This window comes from Cryptotermes secundus, unplaced genomic scaffold (genome assembly GCF_002891405.2).
Source record: "Cryptotermes secundus unplaced genomic scaffold, Csec_1.0 scaffold632, whole genome shotgun sequence".
Taxonomy (NCBI): domain Eukaryota; kingdom Metazoa; phylum Arthropoda; class Insecta; order Blattodea; family Kalotermitidae; genus Cryptotermes; species Cryptotermes secundus.
Window position 1 is genome coordinate 210,320 of NW_019738356.1, and position 22,208 is coordinate 232,527.

Genomic DNA, 22,208 nt, shown 5'->3' on the forward strand with positions numbered 1-22,208 from the left:
CAACTGTCCCACCATTCAAAGCTGTACTCTTCAACCCACAGACATGACAACTCTAAACAGTCATTCATGTATAAAGGATTATTAATACTGTCCAGTGTGATTGATAAATGCTCTGTTTTTTTAATCTTTAATCCTTTACAAGTTTCGGTCGGAGCGACCAACTTCAGAAGGACATTATCAATACATACAGGAACTGCCATTACAATATCATAGATATAAAATATTACCCTGTAACAGTTATTACGATGTGCGTGAATTTGTTAAAAATAAACTCCGTGGCCTGTAGTTAGCAAGCGAACTATACCGACCGAGCCACCGCCGCTTGTCGGTGAAGATAGTGCCAACATTAGCGTATAGAGGGTGTCGCGTGGTCAGCACAACGGATCCCTACTGCCGTTAACCTCGGTTTTCTAAAACGGAGCTGCTATTTCCTTGAAATAGCTCCTCAGTTATTCTCACGAGGCTGAGTGAACCCCGTTCCAGACCCACTGCTCCTCAGAAAATCTGGTAGCGCCGGGAATCGAAACCAGGACCTCTGGATCTGTAGGCAGGAAATCTGACCACTAGACAACAGAGGCGGTAATGAATTTGTAGAAATATTTATAAACTATTATATTTAGTTTATTTACGGACCAGGAAGAACCAAGTAAAAAAACAGTCATTCATGTCCATGTATCCTCAAAACAAATACAGAAATTCAGAAACACGCGGATACCTGACGCTCTTAGTATTTCTATGAAATGTTTCTTTTATTTTCTCCAAAATCGTATCCCAAATTTATCTGCACCTCATTACTAGTGCCAACAGCCATATTGCTCTCAATCAATGGAGAGGGGTTAGGGGGGTTCCAGCGGCAGTGGAGGCTGGGAAATGCTGTCGAGTTCGCCAAGAGAGTGAGAATCGATTGACTATCGATCCTGCAAAACCACTTAAACTAGTCTTCATCACAAAAAGTACAGGCCCTGTTTTTAGTCCTGGCTTCTGGGTTACACGTCAGAAGCAGGGCAAGAAATAAGGGGGGAGGGGGGACACTGGTTCCAGCTGTGTTGTGGAAGGGAAGGGGGTGAAGCAATGTAATTAAGGCCATGTTATAACCTTTTCATACCCTGGAACTCTTATCTCAGTTAATGTACCCCACCAAATTGACTGTGGATATTGCTGAAAATGACCAGGCGTAACAATAGTGCCAATACAAAAGAAAATATTTATGTTTGAATACAGTAATTTTCTTCTCTATTCATTCATTCATTCATTCATTAATGGTTCTACAGCCCAGTGTTGGGCCCTGACTTCTTTTTCAGTTTGGTAATCTTTTTTTACACAGATGGTAGGACTCCTTAGACGGGGGATTAGCCCGTCGCCACGCCGCTACCTACATACAGGACAACACAAGCACAGAATAAATGCACACATAGACATCCATGCCCTGAGTGGGATTCGAACTCACGATCCCATCGTTCGAGTAAAGGCAGTTCATGCCTTAGACCAGGCGGCCACTGTGCTCGACAAGCTATAACTTACGGGATTTCCCAAATACGAGGTGATAATACCTACAAAATTTGAAAACATTTTTAATTTCCCGAACGTTATTAAGCGTGAGCGGAAGTTCCAATGTTTCTGGAAAAGCAAGAGAATACAAGTTTTTGTGGGTTAATGTGCAACTCTCTCAGTAGCTAGACCACTGTTTCTCAAACTGTGATCCGTAGTGAAGAGAATTATCTTCTGGGATATAACGCCGTGTATTTCGTTGAAAGTCAACCGACGTTTCGGAGGAATATATCCAAAAGGGTGGTAGTCTTCATGATCACCGCTGAGAGAATCCCAATTCCTACATGTGTTCCGTAAAGGTCAAAGGTGAAGCTAGCCCTGTAACAGGCCATGGAGGTCCATAGGATTGTGAGACGTCGAGGCTCCCAAATCTTTTAGACAATCGGCTCACAGTTGGCGGTGATGCTGTCAGCGTTACGAGCCTGCTACTTTTTACCCCCCAGGAAAATTCCTGGTACTCACCTCTGTTAGAGGCTGAGTCGACCCCAGGGCCATACTGCAGCTGGAAGATTCAGATAACTTAAAATTTTAATGACTTTATCGGTAATCGAACTCGCGACCTTCCGGCTTGTAGTATAGTGCCTCAACCAACTAAGCTACCGCGTGCCCCCTACATGTGAGCCCTACTATTTATTATGATCTTTAATAAGTAAAATATGGCCGCGCCATAGCTCAAGCGGTTAGTCGCTGGCTTCCCACCGCGGCGACCCGGGTACTTTCAAGTGGGATTTGTGGCGGGTTTTCTCCGAGTACTTCGGTTTCCCCTGCCAATCTTCATTCCACCAAATTCTCCATCATCTTAATCGCTCAGGGCAAGTAAAATAGGGCAATAAGTGGCCGCCGTGCCGAGTGGACCCAGTTGGACTCCACCCCCACTAAGCGAATTAAAAAATATTAACAAGTAAAATAATTTATATTAAAAATTGTGATCAATTCATTATTTTGACAAATTAAATCGGTAGATGGCGAGATTAATTATAAACTTCCTCCTATTCACAGAAAAGAGCTCACTTGCATGCTTGTAACCGAATTTTCTGGCTGGTTCCATTTAAAAAAAAAGGGGTGGGGACTGCCCGCTTCGGAAGAAATCTCGGAAGAACGCGTGGTCAAACATGAATTTGTAGAGCAGCCCCGTCCTTCCTTCTGAAAAAAAAAAAACTTTCTTCTCCGCTGTATGTACGCATATAATAGAGCAATGAGACGGTTAGCAACTTCGGTTAAATCAACGGAAGTAGTTATCCGGATGATAGACAACGTTAGCTATAATTAATTATAAAACTGTTGCTAATTCCAGTTAACGTAATGGGCTTCCAGACCGTTAATAACTTCATTTAAATTTTAATTAACTGGTTTAATTAATTTTAATTTCCTCACAAACCGGTTTATATTAAACACAGTTTCTTTATTTAAAATTACTCTGACACAAAGATTAATACTTTGTGGGTGTTCATGCCATGTAGTGCGGTTTCGAGGGAACAATTGCTTCCATCTTCATGCTCGAAAAGTAACAACTAAGAAGGAACTAAATTGGAGGCTGGGCAGTGCCAGAGATATTCTTGGGGAAGTCACGAAAAAAAATTCTGCTAGCACTAATAATCGAACCCTGATCGCCTGGTAACTATAATGGCTGAAATATGCAGCTCTACTTGTTTTCTATCTCACGTGACAGTGACGTGTGTTTCATTGCCTTTTCTCTCTTTTTTTTTTCGTGGGGTAGGTAAGGAGTGGACACGCGGCAGCGTAGTTGGTTGAGGCACTACGCTACAAGCCGGGAGGTCACGGGTTCCATTCTCGATATCACTGGATTTTTCAATTAACCTAATCCTTCCAGCCGCACTATGACCCTGGGGTCGATTCATCCTCTAACAGAAATGAGTACCAGGAATCTTCTTTGGGGGTAAAGGGGGGCCGACGCGTAAGGCTGACAACCTTACCGCTATCTGTGAGCGGACTGTCTAGAAAACGTGGGAGTCTCGACGTCTCACAATCCTATGGCCCTCCATGGCCTATTATAGGGATAGTTTTAATATTTTATTTTAGGTAATGACATATTTTTATGTAGAGACTACATGGCGTCTGAAGATATGAAAAGTGGATGATAAGTTTTGTAAAGAATTTGGAAGGAAATGTTCGAAGCACCATCCTAACATTTTCCTGGTGGGACTGAGCAGAATCACGTAGAGCTTCAGTCAGGATAGTTGCTTTTCCGACCGAGATTCGAACTGAACAACCACCGAATATGGGTTTAAGGTGTTACGTCTAATGCAACATATTCGGTTACGTTCTGGTTAAATTCGTATAAAAATGATGGAGAGTTTACACGTGTATGCACTTATCTCGCCTGTCACGGTAGCCGAGCGCTCTAAGACATGAACCTAACTTCACTCGCTAGGAAGCCGGGATCATGGGTTGAATCCCACATAAGGTATGGATGTTTGGTGTATGTGTGTGTTTATTCTATGTTTATGTTGTCCTGTGTTAGGTATAGGCCTCGCGACTAGCTGATCACTCGTCCAAGGGGTCCTACAGTCTGTATAATGATCAAGGAACTGAAAATCGGAGACCTAGGCCAAAGGGAGCCATAGAGACAGTGAAAATAATAAAATTATCTCGAATATAAATCGTTAATTCTATGGTTCTCGAGCCGGTTTATGTATACAGACAAAAGGAGGGAAGAGCACAGATAATTGCATGGGAACTTGGCAGGATATCGAATCCGCCGAAAACAAAATAGACAAAAGGGAACCATATGTCTACTGGCGATGTGTCTATTCGCTTCGGTTCAGAGAGACTTTATAATATGTTTTATATTAACTCTATTTAGTGCACTGCACCGCTTGACATGTTACCAGCAGAATGTATTTATGGATTTTGCTTGTTTCTGTGAATAAATACAGATGGGCTCCTTTCTAGTGGACGTGGAAATTACATTTTTAAACAATTTAGATAAACGTGGGTATTCAAGGGATATGTTGGGATGGTATGGATTGGATTGATCTGACTCAGGATAGGGACCAGTGGAGGGCTCTTGTGAACACAGTAATGAACCTTTGGGGTTCCATAAAATGCTGGGAAATTCTTGAGTAGCTGCAGAATTGGCGGCTCCTCAAGAAGGGCTCAGCTCCATGAGTAAGTAAGTATAATGTTATACAGAGTGTCCTGGAAGTTACCCTTGCGTTTAGCGGCCTCCGTAGTCTAGAGGTAACGTTCCCACCTCATGACTCGTAGTACGCGGGTTCAAATACCCGGCGAAGGTCGTCGAATTTTTAAGGTCGGAAAAATTCAGGGAACAAGTCCTCCGGGAGGGACTTTAAGCCGTGGGTCCCGTGTCGTAGCTTTACGGCACGTAAAAGAACCTCATATCTCCAAAGGAGGCCACTGAGCCAAAATTGCGGACGTTTCCCGCCCAACATCAGTCACTAATACCTCTGGTAGATGGGGGAAGCATTATAAATACCTCTCAGCTAGTAGAGCCGGTCTCGCTGGCTGGGCGGGACTGATGGTAAGCACCAGTACCGGTAGGATATAGAGACTGGTAGAAATCATAAAGGGAAGCACATTGGACCACTATAGGTCTAAGTGCATGGGGAAACCCACCCTCTCCAATAACTAACTAACTACCCTTGTGTTTTACAGCGCTGTATTTTCTTAGTCATTATACATATTAGTGAAAAAATTTACTGAAACGAAATTTGACCCAAAAGCCTTCTGTAAGGGAATTTCCATTTGTTTTCCTTTTATCTAACCGACAGGTTCTAGTCCATGTCTAGAGTTAATTTTTATCAGTAGCTGTGAAGTTATTCTCTGTTTGGCTTCCTCGTCTTACCGGTTTATAGCACGCCGAACTTAACTCCACACGACAAATTCCCGGGCGTCAAATCTGGTGAGTTCAGTGGCTATATTATGGGATCTGACATCCCTATCAATCGTGCATTTGTTCCCCCACTAATTATCTTATACTGACTGTTGATTCTTTCGAAGACATGCCCTATTTTCCATAAAACTGTAATACAATTAAGAATTTTTAATAATAAATATATAATTTCATTACCATGGTCCGTTATTATTGTTATCTGTGAATGTTTCCGTGCACTGTTAATCATCAACGACATCTGTTGGTATAGCTGAAAAATAATGGTTTACACGCCATGTTACATCGACTTCCGTGATTTTACATACAAAATATTCAACTATATATGATGTAATTGAAACGGATGGTTATGCCTGAACTGTGATATAATAGACATATAATAAACCAAGAACCAATTATTTTTTATTAAATTTACTTATAACAAATATATTATTATAATATGCTGCATTGTTTTAATAATATAAATTTTTATAATATCAGTGAATTCATTTATCACAAATTTATTGCGTAATAAACTGGTTATACGAAGGTCTAATATCTAATTATTAACTTTAAAAGTCTTTGTTGTTGTATTAAGGACATCTTAACGTTGCTTTACTATTCAGGATATCATACAGGAAGTTATTAAACTCTGGGACACGGCTGAATCAGAGTAATATGACTATAATGATTGTAAGAGATTTGATGATACAACAGAGCAAGTCGGATTTTCCAGTTATAGACAGACATAACAGCTGATAGACAGGCTATATGCACTTACTTTCAAGCCACTGAAGGTTATATCTCTCCTGATCCTGCACTGTTCAGAATAGAAAATATTTTTATACAGAAAGAAAAATGTATTTTTAGGTATAAATATTTGGTGTGTACTATTTTAATTTCGATATCTTTAATCCGGGGTGAGGTGCACACACACACACACACACACACATATATATATGTCTTGTTGAACCTCCCCCAAAACCAGTGCCCATTTTTAAGGCGACACATAATATTGTAAGCGGTTACCAACGCCACGTATAGAAGTAATTTGAAATACATTTTATTTATATGGCCAATGAGCACACAAAATATTTTGACTGGAAACTGGTTTGAACTAATTTTTCTGAGCCTTCTGATTCACAGAGGGGGGTAAAACAGTAACAAGTTTTCCGAGGACAATTACATTTGTAAACGAAATTTTCCAATTATCGAACAGAACAAATCAGATAAACTGAAAAAAAAAATCGATCCCAAATAGCAATAGGCCTAGCTTAACAGCACAAAAGAAAACCATAACTAGTCCCATTTGACGTGACGTAATTACGTCAACTTGGGGACCAATCAGTAGACTACACTGCCGCTGCATGCACTTCGCTGTGTCGAACTGTTTTCATAAGTGAATACAAAGGCTTTCCGTACCGGTACGTGAGTTCATGTCCCGTCTGATGTAAGACTCTTGCATCCTAATTTCTTTCTTAGATCAATAATTTACGAAAGAATTTACACAGTAAACCTTGCAATAACTTGGCAGACGAGCAATTATATATATATATATATGTCTATATACGAGGAGGATACATTCTTAATATATTATTTGCGAATAAAGTCATAAGGACAGATAAATAAAAATACTACATTTTAAATTTGAAAACAGTGAATATATATATATACCAATTAGGGCTGCGTCATAGCTCAAGCGGTTAGTCGCTGGTTTCCCACCGCGGCGGCCCGGGTTCGATCCCGGGTCTGGTCAAGTGGGATTTGTGGTGAACAAACTGGCGCTGGGGCAGGTTTTCTCCGGGTACTTCGGTTTCCCCTGCCAATTGCTCCACAATCACACTCACCCATCATCTGGGGCTGGTACAATAGGCCAGAAGTGGCCGCAGTACAAGGGACTTAATCCCACCCCAATAGCATTAAAAAAATTATGTACCACTTCTTTTAACATGCAAAACTCTATATTTTGCCCGCAGAGTGTATTTGTATGTTCCGTATACTAAAATTCGAACAGGATACCTACAAGATTCAAGCCCGTAACGACGGCAAACATGAATTCTGTCGGAAAAATTTTTTACACTAAGGAACACGGCGTTTTGTACGAAAAGAACTGTAATTCAAACGACGATAGAAAGAAAGGAACCACAAAGCTCCCACACGGCGAACATGTAGAATGAAAAATTCATTCAGTAAGAGACTAAAGCCAGCAGAAATGGGATCTACAGTTGGAGGGCTCGCAGCTGCTGTTGATAGAGACGGAGAAGTTACTACCAATATATTAGCGGTTGTCATGGAAACGGCAGGAAATGGTTTTTCTATCATCTCGTAAAGCGTGATAGTATTGTAAAATACATTCACAAACTCTCAAGAACAGAATATTATGTCTACTGCCTTAGGCGAAGTTGAAGAACATAAAAAGTTCTATGACTTAGTTTCTTGTCTACTAGACTAATACCTGGAAACTGACAAGAACTTCTTAATATCCTTACTTACTTATCATGGCCGCGCCATAGCTCAAGCGGTTAGTCGCTGGCTTCCCACAGCGGCGGCCCGGGTTCAATCCTGGGTTTGGTCAGGTGGGATTTGTGGTGGACAAAGTGAAGCTGCGGCAGCTTTTCTCCGAGTACTTCGGTTTCCCCTGACAATCTTCATTCCATCAATTGCTCCACAATCACCCTCACCTATCATCTGGGTCTGGTACAATAGGCCAGAAGTGGTCACAGTACAAGGGACTTAGTCCCACCTCACTAGCAATAAAAAAAATACTCCTGGAGCTGAGCCCTTCTTGAGAAGCCGCCCCAATTCTGCAGCTACTCAAGAATTTCCCAGCATTTTATGGAACCCGAAGGTTCATTATCGTGTTCACAAGAGCCCTCCACTGGTTCCTATCCTGAGCCAGATCAATCCAGTCCATACCATCCCATCCTATCTCTCTAAGATCCATCTTAATATTGTCCACACATCTACGCCTTGTTCTTCCCAGTGGTTCTTTTCTTCTGGCTTTCCCACCAATATCCCATATGTATTCCTCTTCTCCCCATTCGTGCTACGTGTCCTGCCCATCTCATCCTCCTTGATTTGATCATTCTGATTATACTTGGAGAAGAGTACAAGTTATGAAGCTCCTCATTATGCAGCTTTCTCCAACTTCCTGTCACTTCATCTCCTTTCGGTCCAAATATTCTCCTCAACACCCTGTACTCCAACACCCTCAGTCTATGTCAAAAATACCACTTATGAGAATAAATTTTTTTCATGTCATAAGGCAATAACTAAGATTATTGACAGTGGATTTCTAATGATTATTCACAATTTTACTTCATAAATACATCTTTGCTTCCTGTACAGTATCTCCGCTTCTGCAATATTTGTTGACAGCAGACAGGGAATGGGCGGTTTCTGAGCTGCGTTCAACCACTGCTTCAAACGAATCTGCTCTAAACTTCTTCAGAAACGTAATTTTCATCCCATTAACAGCGGAAACCGGGGTATGCGGTGAAACTTTCTACATCACACATTTCGAAATGATCTTACCTGGGATCGAAACCAGGGTGCCGTGCCCAGGGTCCACCATTACAAATATCAATAATAGATACCGATTCCCTGGAGCTATATTTCCACTCCCCCATACGTCGTCTTAGCGTGGTAGTTATAAATGAACCTTTGGCGTATGTTGGTCATGCCCCAGAGGGGCGACTCGAGTTCAATTAAAGGTCAGGTTATGTAGGATTTGTGGTGCACAAAGTGGCACCGGGGCAGGTTTCTCATTCCACCGACTGCTCGACTCTCATTAATGTCCTTTTTATCCACCCTACATAATCCTGTTAGTGAGAGCAGCGTAAAATATGAAACTTAATAAAAATGTATAACATATTTACTTAGGCACGCGGTAGCGTAGTTGAGGCACTATGCTACAAGCCGGAAGGTCGCGGGATCGAATCTCGACAAGGTGGATTTTTTCAATTGACCTAATTCTTCTAACCGGAATACGGCCCTGGGGTCGACTCAGCCTCTAACAGAAATGAGTACCAGGAATCTTTCTGGGGGTAAAGGGCAGCCGGTGCGTAAGGCTGACAACATCACCGCCATCTGTTAGCCGATTGTCTAGAAAATGTGGGAACCTCGACGTCTCACAACCCTATGGGCCTCGACGGCCTGTTACAGGGATACTTTTACTTACCAAATTTACTTATGATCCATCCGCAAATATCACAGATAGAAAACAGAGCTGTTTCATCCTAATAAATAATTTTCCTGAGATAAGGGAAATATATGACCGGATGTGGACGTAGGTGCAAATGCTTCAACAAAAGACATTCCACTTCCGGTGCACACAGAGGCAAACATCAAGTTGAATGGAAAGGGGCCTGATACAGGTTTCTAATAAAGTGGTTACGTCACAACTGTCTCTTTCACAAACTCAGCAACATGCTCTCAGGTCTCTCTCTTCCTGTAGGACATGACAGAAAATGGGGCGAGGACCTCCCATTGTAGACATGCAGACATTTGGTAGGATTCCTTCGGCAGAGAGCAGGCCCGTTGCATGCTTCTTCGTACCCAGCATAACACAAAAACAAAAGAGGAAGCTCGGACAGACTTCCGTGACCAGAGAAGGATTCGAACCCAAAAGCCCAGTTTTCGGTAGAAGACATTACGCGTCTAGGCCGCGCAAACAATGGGATCGGTAGTGTTCGATTCCCGATGACGTCATTGGATATTTCAATTGACCTAATTATTCCAGCCGCACTATGTCTCTGAATTCCACTCAGCCTATAACAGAAATGAGCACCAGGAATCTTCATGGGGTAAAGGGCAGCCGGCGAGTAAGGCTGACAACCTCACCCACTATCTGCGAGCGGATTGTCTATAAAATGTGGGAGCCTCGACGTCTCACAACCCGATGGGCCTCCAAGGTCTGTTACAGGGATACCTTTACCTTTTTATATATATAGTTATAATTATGAAAATAATTAATTGTAAAGAGTTTACTGTCTTTTGGGATTTGATGTTGTGTAGTCCAATACTTATGTTTCGGAGGAACAAGACTCCACAGTCTTCAGGAGCTGAAGAGTAAACCGATCAAATAACGAAAAAGAATTGAACAGCAACGAAGATGGAAGCAGTATTTTCCACCGAAAATCAACGAATAAGCCAAAATTCCTCACATTCACCTATGTGAGGACCTCATATCCAACACTGTATTAGATAATTTTCCCTTTGAATTTTCCACTCACTCAAATGTTTACGTGGTGTCCTCGCGAAACGCTCCTAGCTTAACGTGGCAACGTCTGTGAAAACTGCCCTAGACGTTCATAATGGGTCTGTGGTAAGAGATGATTCACCTCTGCTGTCGCCCCGCACGGGAGAGCATGTCGCAGTCAAGTCAGGTGACGGGACGGGCCAGGCAATGGCCCGTACTCCACCAATCCATGGATCGGGGAAGGACTTCCTTGACTGATTGTTCTTTGGTGAGTTGCGCTCTTCTTCCATGGACGACGTATGTGGGTTTTCGGTTTCTCATGTTCTGAGACATTTAGTTTGTTCACTTTGTTACAGATATATGGAGCGTGGCCCCATTCAGATGTGAGTTTGTGGGTGTATTTGTATGCGTTAAGTTCATTTACCGAGTTTGTTACCAAGCCCACCGCATCTCATCAGTTTCCTGTCTGTCTTCCTACGCGAACTTCTCCATACCCACCTACTCAATCACATTTTCTCGTTAACTCCACCTACTTCAGCGGTTCTTAACCGGGGTGTGTGAAGCCGTATAGTGGGGGGAAGGCAAAGTACGTTTCAAACATTACCAAACACAGATTGAAGGGTCCTAAAAATAATTTTGAAAACTTTCTTTTGCAAAACATTTCCTGTGTGTGCGACGAATAGAATATTTTCAGAACGAAAAAGCCTCTATATCTTGTCGTGGATACATTGTATGATAAGGAGGAGTTTAATATGTGCAAGAATGAAGTCGCCATTGACAAGAATGGCAAGTTTCACTCTGAGAACAAAGGTTGCGCGAAGTTTCACTCATAAAGCAAGAAGCACGTGAAGTCTCAGTCTGAAATGAGACGTGCATACAAAATTTTAGTTGAAACCCAGAATGGAAGAGATCATTTAGAAAACCTATAAATAAATATGGAGATAATATTAAAAGAGACCTTAAATAAATAAAATGAGGGACGGTGCCGGATTAGTGTGGCTAAGGGTAAAAACTATTAGTGGGCTTTTATGAACAGTGTACTGATCCTTCGTGTTCCACAGAATTTCTTGATTACCTGAGCGTCGAATATCAGGAAGGACTCGGCTCCATAAAGTTATCTGTTCATGATTTATTTTATGATGATGTCAGTATTCAGAGTAAACAGCGGCGAATGGTAGGGCATTCTGCAGACAATCAATTGCAAGGGATGTGGAAGGAAGCAGTCATGTTCTAATTTGCAGTACTGCTATGGAATTTGGCGGGAAGAACTAAGAGATGCCACGAAAAATTTCGGTTACATAGACAGCGTCCCAGCCGAAATATCAACCGGCTAAAGCTAAAAAAAGGTAAAGTTGTCCCTGTGCTTAACTAATTAAGCACTACGCCATGAAGGCGTATGGGGAAGTGGATGTATACATTCATATTTTCTTGACCTCTGCATTAGTTGGAGTTGAGTGGTCAGCTTCAAGCCCCTGCCGCTTTGCCCCTTGGGAAGGAGATCCCCATACACATTGGATAGGAGGTTGGGTGGACCCCAGAGCCAGTCTGGACGACTTGGAGAAGAGAAAATTTTTACCCCCACCGGGACTCAAACTCTAACCCCGCAGTCGTCCAGCTCGTAGCCAGTCGCTATACCGACTGAGATATCCCGACTTCCTGCGCTTTCAGAATATGTCAGAAGAATTACCGCTCAACTTAACTGTTCTGTTGCTTCATACAGCTACTGCAACTAGTGTTCCTAACAACACACGGACCCCGGCAGAGGAGGGGGCAAACTAAGGATATTCCTACCTCCAACCCTTGATTTAAATTTCAAAATTGAAAAACGAAAGAATTTTACCAAATATTAATAAAAAATTAATGTAATATATACATTCTTCTGTCTTGAATATTTTCGGATATGACTTTTAAAACCGTGGGTCGCAAAACTGCACTTTTCGTGACTGTACAGGAACATTTTATAGCTTACTGTAGGTGTAGGGAGGTTGTAAAGCTATTTAGGTTCCTGCTGTCACAGTACAGCCTGAGAGGGACCTGCAACAGTGTGCAGAACTGCACTTTTCGTAACTGTACAGGTACATTTTATAGCTTGCTGTAGGTGTAGACAGGCTGTAAAGCTGTTTAGGTTCCTGCTGTCACAGTACAGCCTGAGAGGGACCTGCAACAGTGTGCAGAACTGCACTTTTCGTGACTGTACAGGAACATTTTATAGCTTACTGTAGGTGTAGGGAGGCTGTAAAGCTATTTATGTTCCTGCTGTCACCGTACAGACTGATAGGGTCCTGCAACAGTGTGCAGAACGGTATTCTTCGTTGACTGACGAAGATCGACAAGAGTTGAGTAAAATGATACATTGTTTTAGGGAGTAGTGACACAGTTTAAGAACACCTGTCATACGGCCATCAGTAAAATTAATCTTAAGCGAAATTTTGTAAACACATTTTCCCGCACCCACCCCCCAAACGTAGGCAAATCCTACTGGTGCCCATGTAACAGTATTTTTCTTATTGCTAGTGGAGTGGGACTCAGTCCCCTGTACTGCGGCCACTTCTGGCCTATTGTACCAGCCCCAGATGATAGGTGAGGGTGATTGTGGAGCAATTGGTGGAATGAAGATTAGCAGGGGAAACCGAAGTACTCAGAGAAAACCTGCCCCAGCGCCAATTTGTCCACCACAAATCCCACTTAACCAGACCCGGGATCGAACCCTGGCCGCCGCGGTGGGAAGCCAGCGACTAACTGTTTGAGCTATGACGCGGCATACCATGTAACAGTATATATAATTGTGTTTTCTTTTTTTTTTCAGGTGCATTTCTCATCCCATTTACAATAATGCTTGTGATAGCCGGATTGCCACTCATGTTTATGGAATTATCCTTCGGCCAGTATGCGAATCTGGGTCCTGTAGCAATCTACAAGAAATTCTGCCCTTTATTTCAAGGTCTAGGCTATGGCATGGTCATCGTGTCTGCCATTGTGATGCTGTATTACAATTTAATCATTGCGTGGACCCTGTTTTACATGTTCGCGTCCTTCAACAGCGTTCTACCCTGGCAGAAGTGTGAAGAATGGAGCACAGTCCGTAAGTATATCTATGTATGGAGCACAGTCCGTAAGCATATCTATGTATGGAGCACAGTCCGTAAGTATATCTATGTATCTATCCTGCAAGTACGAGTAAAATTGCATTTTTTTTAATTCGCTTAGTGGGGGGTGGAGTCCAACTGCGTCCACTCGTCACGGCGGCCACTGACTGGCCTGTTGTAGCCTGTTCAGGGTGATTATGATGATGGAGAATTTGGTGGAATGAAGATTGGCAGGGGAAACCGAAGTACTCGGAGAAAACTTTGTCCACCACAAATCCCACTTCACCAGACCCCGGGATCGAACACGGGCCGCCGCAGTGGGAAGTCAGCGACTAACCGCTTGAGCTATGGCGCGGCCCAGGTATGAGTATTCATGTACAACGTACACAGTTGTCAGTCACAGTAGCCGCGCGATCTAAGACACGAACTGCCTTCGCCCGCTCGGACGCTGGGATCGTGGGTTAGAATCCCATTTAAGGCATGGATTTTTGGTGTGTGAATGTGTGTATTCTGTGTTTGTGTTGTCCTGTGTTTAGGTAGAGGCCTTACAAACAGCTGATCACTCGTCCAAGGAATCCTACCGTGTGTGAAAAATATTACGGAACTGAATAAGAGGCCTGGGCCCTGAATGGACTGGAAGATCAATTGGGGTGGGAGGGGGACGTACGAAGTTGTGGTTTCCTATGCTGTCTTTATGTACAGACCGCGTTTTTCAGATTTAGCCTATTGGTTGCGCGTGAAAAGTAAGAAAATAAGTAATGGAACAGTGGTTGCAGCTACACTGTGGGAGGGAAAGAGGGTGATTCACTGTAACTAAGGTCCTGTTCTAAGTCATACATATCCAACAAGCCTTATCTCAGTCAGTGGACTCGATGAAGTCTCTTGCGCGTTCTGTTGAGAGCGGCCACGTCTAAATATGCGGACTGTAGCTATAATCTCTTTCGATGTGTGATACAGCTGTTGGGAGAAACATGTAACCCTGTTTGACAGCAAGGTAACGGCGCATGCGCCCTACAATCCTTACTTCAGTGAACTCGATCAAGTCCACTGCGCATTCTGTTGATAGCGGTCAGGTCTAAATAGACGGACTGTAGCTATAATCTCTTTCGATGTGTGATACAGCTGTTGACCGAGAAACATGTATCCCTGTTTGAGAGCAAGGTAACGGCGCATGCGCCCTACTTCAGTGAACTTGATCAAGTCCACTGCGCATTCTGTTGTGAGCGACCAGGTCTAAATAGAAGGACTGTATACTTGTCAGCGTTTAGAGATGGTGATCAACGACATTGACCAGATCAAGGAGGATGAAATAGATGTAAATACGTCCGTCGATAAAAGTATGAACTTACTGTGGTCAACTATGGCCGTGCCATAGCTCAGGCGGTTAGTCGCCGGCTTCCCACAGCGGAGGCCCGGGTTCGAGCCCAGATCAGGACATGTGAGATTTGTGGTGGACAAAATAGGGCTGGGGCAGGTTCTCTACGAGTATTTCGGTTTCCCTTGCCAGTTTTCATTCCACCGACTGCTCCACAGTCACTATCATCTGTCATTTGGGGCTGGACGCAAGTGTCACCCACCGCAAAGAAACTAAAAAAAAAAACTCCGTGGTTTTAGTCCGCAAGAGAACTGTACCGAACGAGCGACCGCCGATTTTCGGAGAAGTTAGTGCCAACTTTAGCGGCTAGAGGGTTTCGCGTGGTCAGCGCAACGAATCCCCACGACCGTTAATTTCGGTTTTCTAGACCAGAGCCGCTATTTCATTTAAACAGCTCCTCAGTTATCCTCACGAGGCTGAGTGGACCCCGTTCCAGACCCATTACTTCTCAGAAAATCTTGTAGCGCCGGGAATCGAACCCGGAACCTCTGGATGTGTAGCCAAGAACCCTGACCACTAGACCACAGAGGCAAATGAAGATAGTTTGCACATGCAGCACGCACAAATAAGAAAGAAAATGTACAGAGATTTTTGGTAGAAAAATATGAAGGAAAATTTTACTTGGAAGATCGAGGAGTATAAAATGAACTTTAAATTAATAGGAAGGGAGAGTGTGGACTGGATTAATCTGGCTGAGGATTTTGACCAGTGATGGGCTCTTACTTACTTACTTACCATGGAGGTGAGCCATTCTTGAGTGGCAGCCAATTCTGCAGCTACTCAAGAATTTCCCAGCATTTTATGGTACCCGTAGGTTCATTACCATGTTCACAAGAGCCCTCCACTGGTCCTTATCCTGAGCCAGATCGATCCAATCCATACCATCCCATCCTATCTCTCTAAGATCCATTTTAATATTGTCCACCCACCTACGCCTTGGTCTTCCCAGTGATGGTCTCTTACGAAACTTTATTTTCTCTACAACGCCGGAAATCAGCAGAGTCGCTGGGAAACTGTTAGCGTCTCTGAAGACTGCAAGATAATGTTTGTTCCACGCTGAAACTAAGAGTTAACATTGGGACTGACAAATCGATGGCTGCTGTGAAGCTCATTTCGTGAACCATGGTTCATGGCAGTCTGTTTGATAGTGGTCGTGTCTGGGGAACAGTGACGTGGCGTGACGTTCTCCTCACAGCGTCACCGGATTGGTGGATGCGACTGGTCCAGCGTCATGAATGGCTGGAAGGAGATCAATACAACATAAAGACAGTTTCCGGAGCCCGTGGATGTTTTGGTGACTGGAAGAATAAATTGGATAAAATTGAAAAGTAGGTTTTCTGTGGTACACGCGCAGATAATGCCCAAACCTAGGGCTGACACCGTGACCTTTCAGCATATCAAGGATAATAGGTATGGAGTTGGTAAGAAAAAAAAAAAGAAATTTCATAGAGAGGGAACCGTTTTGATAAGCTAATATTTGCTCAGCTACCGAAGAAACTCGTAGTATTTTATGGTAAGTTCATTACCATCTCACATTAGTGGTCTAAATCCTGAGCCAGATTAATCCAGTCTAAAATTGTCATCTTATTTCCTTTAATACCCACTTCAATATTATTCTCCTATAAGGATCTCGGTCTTCATAAGTGATCTAACTCCTTCACGTTTTTCTACCACACGTTTTATACACTTCTCTCTTATGCGTGCTACTTATCATTCCTATCAAATCTTATTTGATTTGATTGTTCTAATATTTGGTGCAGACAATGAATTATGAAGGTAATGTATATGCAATGTTACACATTTTTCTGTTATTCCATCTCTCTTAGATCTATATATTCCCCTCAGCACCCTCCACCCAAACGCCCTCAGTCTGTTCTTCCTTGATGTGAGATTGCAAGCTTCACGCGAATACTGAACACGAAGAAAAATTATACAGGGTGATTCTGAATTGTTGTCGGGGTTGCCGTGGCCTATAAAGGGAAACTCCGACAATAATTTAGCATCACTGTGTACTTCTGTGTATTTCAAGAGTTTTATTTCCATAGAGAAGATAGGAGAAAACAAGGTTCTGCCCTGAACGGCCACAGCCATTTCAAGAGTCTAGTGCGGTGTCAGCTCATTCATGACTGTTATCTTGGTTTCCGAAATATTTGCAAGGATCTATCACTCACCCTTTTGCTACATAATAAAAGTTAAATCTTTCCTTGTACTTAATTAGTTAAGCACTATGCTATGAAATCTTATCGAGGAGTGGAGGTATAGCTCCACCAATCTTGATCTCAGCACTAGTTCAAAATGAGTGGTCAGCTTCACACGACGAGCACGGGCAGCCTAGCGCGTACCTGTCACTATACCGACTGAGCTATCCAGACTCCTTGTGCTATATAATAGAGATAGTAATTCTGAAGAGTTTTATCTTCTGTAATACAGTCCGCTGAAAGTCAAGCATCATGTTCCTCCGAAACGTCTGTCGACTCATAATGTACTACATGACGTTATGTCTCAGACGACAAAACTCTTCGTAATCACGGCACTGAGAATCTCAAATCATACAGTAATAATTTTATTACAATAATGTGAGAGCCAAGTTTCATACTCATACAAAACAAGAGGTGAAATCAGGCTGATTCTTCGGGATCCATAACATACTCACAATTTCTTGAAGATCTGCGTGAATTTTCACCTTTAAGAGTCTGCTAATGCAGTTAGCTGTAACCGAGGTTATGTACGCACTAAACCGACGCTACGACTCGCGAATTGCTGGCAGAAAGAAACAGACGTTCATGTTTGTCGCGAATATTAGAGAGAGGCAATTATTTTGTTTTCGTGTTTTTGACGTTTTACAGGAGGAAGCATCTTATTCTGTTTTACTTATTAAGGTAACAAATATTTTAACATCTTATGTTGATCTTTCCGTATTTTCCTCGATCGTTCCAATTCTCTTCTTCCATGGGGGTTTGTATTTTGTTGCCAGTTTCGTCGTAACTCTATTGTCCTCCATACTGACTACGTGTGTGTCTATTTTCTCTCTCTCGTTTTCCGCCATTTTATTTACATTATTAAAATACTTGTTCGGTTCTAACACCATTTCATTTTATTTTAATGCATTCACTGCTGTCTGGCGTGCAACTAACACTAAAAGTTTCAAAACTAAAGATCTTTAATTTTTATACACTCTCAAGGACCGTCTCTGTGGTCTAGTGGTCAGAGTTCCTCGCTACAGATTCAGAGGTCCGGGTTCGATTCCAGGCGCTACAAGATTTTCTGAGAAGTAGTGGGTCTGAAACGACGCCGGCGCCAGTAACAATGTAGATATATCTTCTAGAATAAGAGCTACATAATAGTAAGATTTATATTTGTGTTGTAACAACTGTTGTTTATATCAGCAATGTTTGAGAAAACTGATGCAATTCAATTGCCATGTAAATAAAAAATTATACGTCACAGATGCCTACCAGAATTAATTTCACCCAACAACTTTCAGCTTAGGCCTCCTGTTCTAAGTTTAATCGAAATCCTTTCAATAATTTCGGAGGCAGAAATTACGGACTTGACTGCTATGTAGACCTCTCCTTTACGCGTTTATAGTACGCACGTACGAATATTTCACGTTCCATTTTCCTTTTTAAACTGCCTGGTAAGGCGGGTGAGACCTGTTATTGTATACAATTAGGTCATTAGGTCAGCTTTCGTGACCTGTAACTGAAATCCTATAGTGAAATGAGGTTGTCCCTCGCTGATGTACTGCTACTGTGGGTCCCTTGTTGTATAAACTGTCAAGATAAATGCATCGGTCTGTTCCGATGTAAAAGTTGGAGAACAGCTGAAGGATTAGCCTATCAGATATACTGTAATACCTGAGACTAACACTAGGATCTTATGGGCTGTGACACCGTGTAATTTTGTGGGCGGACAACCTGACATTTCGGAGGAATACGCTACCTCCGTCTTCAGGTTTAAAGTTGAGGCTAATATATTCTTATGAATTGTATAAATTAGCCCTCACATTTACACGGTGCCACAACTGCCAGTGAATACCTCAAAATTTATATTGTCATGTATTTTGGGTCTATGACTATAGACGGGGTATGGATTGGCGAATGGATTTACTGACCACTTGCATATACAGTTCGGAACTACAAGTAATTGTAACATTATTGCTGATTTCCACACTACAAATCACTTTACTCTTAGTCTTCTTTGTCTGCTTTCACCAGTCGTTGCTTGGTAACAGCTCTCAACAATGGCTATTCCATTGAAATGTTTTCATTAACCGTTTCCTGGTAACGAATCTTAACAGTTGAGATTCTTCAGCTTCCGTGGTCACGCCGTTGCCCGCTGGTTAACGTTCCACATCTGAACTCATAGCGCCATCTTCTGAGGCTCCCTTACAGAGCCTAACTCTCGACTAACTGCTCACTTCGAACTCCGGAACTCGACTGACAATTCAGTTCTAAGTCAAAGTCAAAGTCACATTGCGACTGACGATCAGTCAGTCAGAAAGTCTTGGTGTTCAGCCCCATTTGGGGCTCATGACTAGATATCCATTACTTTTTGACGGTGACGGTCTTTTTTTGTGGGGCGCCCTCTCTAACGAGAGGACGGATCTGTCTTTGTACATGCTGCTGGTCCTTGTCAGCGCAGTCTCTCTCGGGTCCGAGTCCCTTGGGACTCGCGACCATATTTTACTGTCTCAGATTTGAGACTTCCCTTTTCATTGCCTTCTACGACTCGCAGGGTCACGGTCGAGGTATTCGACCCCGCCTCTCACAGGTATAAGGGACCCACTGCCGATTCAAGGTCAAAGTCACATTGCGACTGATGGTCAGTGAGTCAGTAAGTCTTGGTGTCGAGCCCCATCTGGGGCTCATTACCAGATATTTATTACTGCTTGACAGTTACGGTCTTGTTTTGGGGGCGCCCTCTCTGACGAGAGGACGGGCCTGTCTTTTATATATGCTGCTGGTCCTTGCCAGCGCAGTCTTCCTCGGGTCTGAGACCCTTGGGTCTCTCGACCATATTTTACTGTCTCAGATTTCAGACTTCCCTTTTCGTCGCCTCCTACGACTCGCAGGGTCACGGTGGAGGTATTCGACCCCGCCTCCACACGGGTATAAGGGACCAACTGCAGATTCTCCACTAACGTAATAGAAAACAATTTTTACAACAATACTGATGTTGTTGTAGGCGTGTATAGCGATCCGTTGTTTAGAAACGGTTTGTACAACCCCGTTTTTCTGTTGTTGCGTGCGTTACCTAGTAACGACCGCTGTTTACAAAGTCAACGCATAGTAACCAAGATAGTCGCTACAATATTGACACTGGAAAATTTCACTAAAATCTGTGGGGGTATTCGAATTTTGCTGCAAAAATCGGACAACAAAAACAAATACTTTACACGTAAATATATTCGTTTCTTCTCACAGAACAAATTTCTAAATATTTATCGGAGTAAAAATGTTTCGAACAAACGTCGTAAAGAAAGTGGAACATATTTGATACCGAATGCACGTTTTCGGCACGTCTGAAGACTTCCGAAATAATTAAACAAAAAGATTTGCATCCAATCCTTTCGTAATTAAGGAACCACTGCACTGACTTCGGTCACATTCTGTACTGAAGATCCTTGCTCGTACACTCTTATACGACACTTACAAGACAGGATATTGTCACGTGTTGGGTATATGTCACGCGACAAGTAACTTCACGCCGTATTTGATATAGCGAATTTATTGAACACTCGCTTACAATCACACATTTTACAATCTGACAATTACTGCCATCGACAGTATGACAAATACTAGACTGCAATTAACTGGTTACTCTTTCTCTAGTAACCGGCTCAATACTCAGTACTCAGTACTAATCACACACTACTCTGAATCCAAGTCCAAGTCCAAGTCACAGGGCGACTGACAGTCCGTCAGTCTCCGATATTCTTGTGCCATAACACCAAAACACTCAGACAATAATAGACGCCATTCAGAAAGAGACTGCCATAGATCAACAACAACACAGCTGTGAAATGCTGATATGCCAACGTCTTCAAACCATGCTGAGGTTTCTGTCCACTGCTGCCACAGCAAACACACGGTGGTGAGTTCGCGAACTTTATTGGCAGACCTCGTATAATGTGAGATATTGATATCGTCGTTAAATAAACAACAGAAAGATATCAGAGAGAATAGACCATAATTATTGCGTAATGCATAATATTCCAAACTTGTTTAGAAGTAGGACAGACCAGTAAAATTTTCGGTTCCGGAGTTACGTCGATGTGTTGTTGTTACGTATTTATCGCAACACGTCCTTGTGTGAACTTCACAATTTAATCTAAGATAATGCTCCCAGTGCCATGGCCTATTTTGTTAGAACGTCATTATAATGTTGCCAAGCCACAAATAATAATAAAAAAAACGTTAACTTATTTTCCTGTAAATTTCAGTATTCTTTTTTTCTTTTCTTTCTCAACTTTTACGCGTTCACTCCAATTATTGTCTTTTAATCTTGCCTTCGTTTTGAGTGCTCTGGCGTATGATTTCCATTGTGTTCTCTGCAAAAAGCTTTTTGTGTTGTCTTTCTTTGCTGTCATGCCTCATTTCATTTCAATCATTCTGCTTCTGTCTGTTCAGACACCGTCCGCGCTTTGTATGCCTGATTCATTTGCTTTCCTTCGTTTCATATAAACACCGTACATTCACCTTCCTGTGTCTGAGGAGGTTATTTTCTCGCATGTGACACAGCGTAGTCTGGTAGAAGTTCGTGGACGTTTCGGAGGAAATTATTACTTACATCTTTAACATGCAGGTAACCAGCCACAGGCTGCAAAAACAGCGAGCAAAGAAACTTACTTTAACTTGAAAGTACAGGTTGTACTTTCCTCCGAAACGTTGGTAAATTTCTACCGGACTGTACGACGTCAGTTTCCAATACAGAATAATCTTCAGCGTACACTTAACTACTCGGTACAAGGGGGATGACACATGGTAGCGTAGTTGGTTGAGGCACTATGCTACAAGACGGAAGGTCGCAGGTTCGAGTCCCTATGAGGTGGATTTTTTTAATTTACATAATCCTTCCAGTTTCACTATGGTCCTGGGGTCGAATCAGCCTCTAACAGAAATGAATAGCAGGAATCTTCATGGGGGG

The 22,208-nt window shown here is 42.5% G+C and overlaps 1 protein-coding gene across 1 annotated transcript in view; it reads left to right on the plus strand.

Annotated features, from left to right (window-relative positions):
- Positions 1–22,208, plus strand: part of LOC111870836 (sodium- and chloride-dependent glycine transporter 1) — a gene marked incomplete at its 5' end in the record, with an annotated part of 51,463 nt that overhangs the window by 13,502 nt on the left and 15,753 nt on the right. Inside the window, 1 exon segment of the mRNA XM_023863417.2 lies at positions 13,405–13,680. Coding sequence (XP_023719185.1) covers positions 13,405–13,680 — 276 coding nt within the window.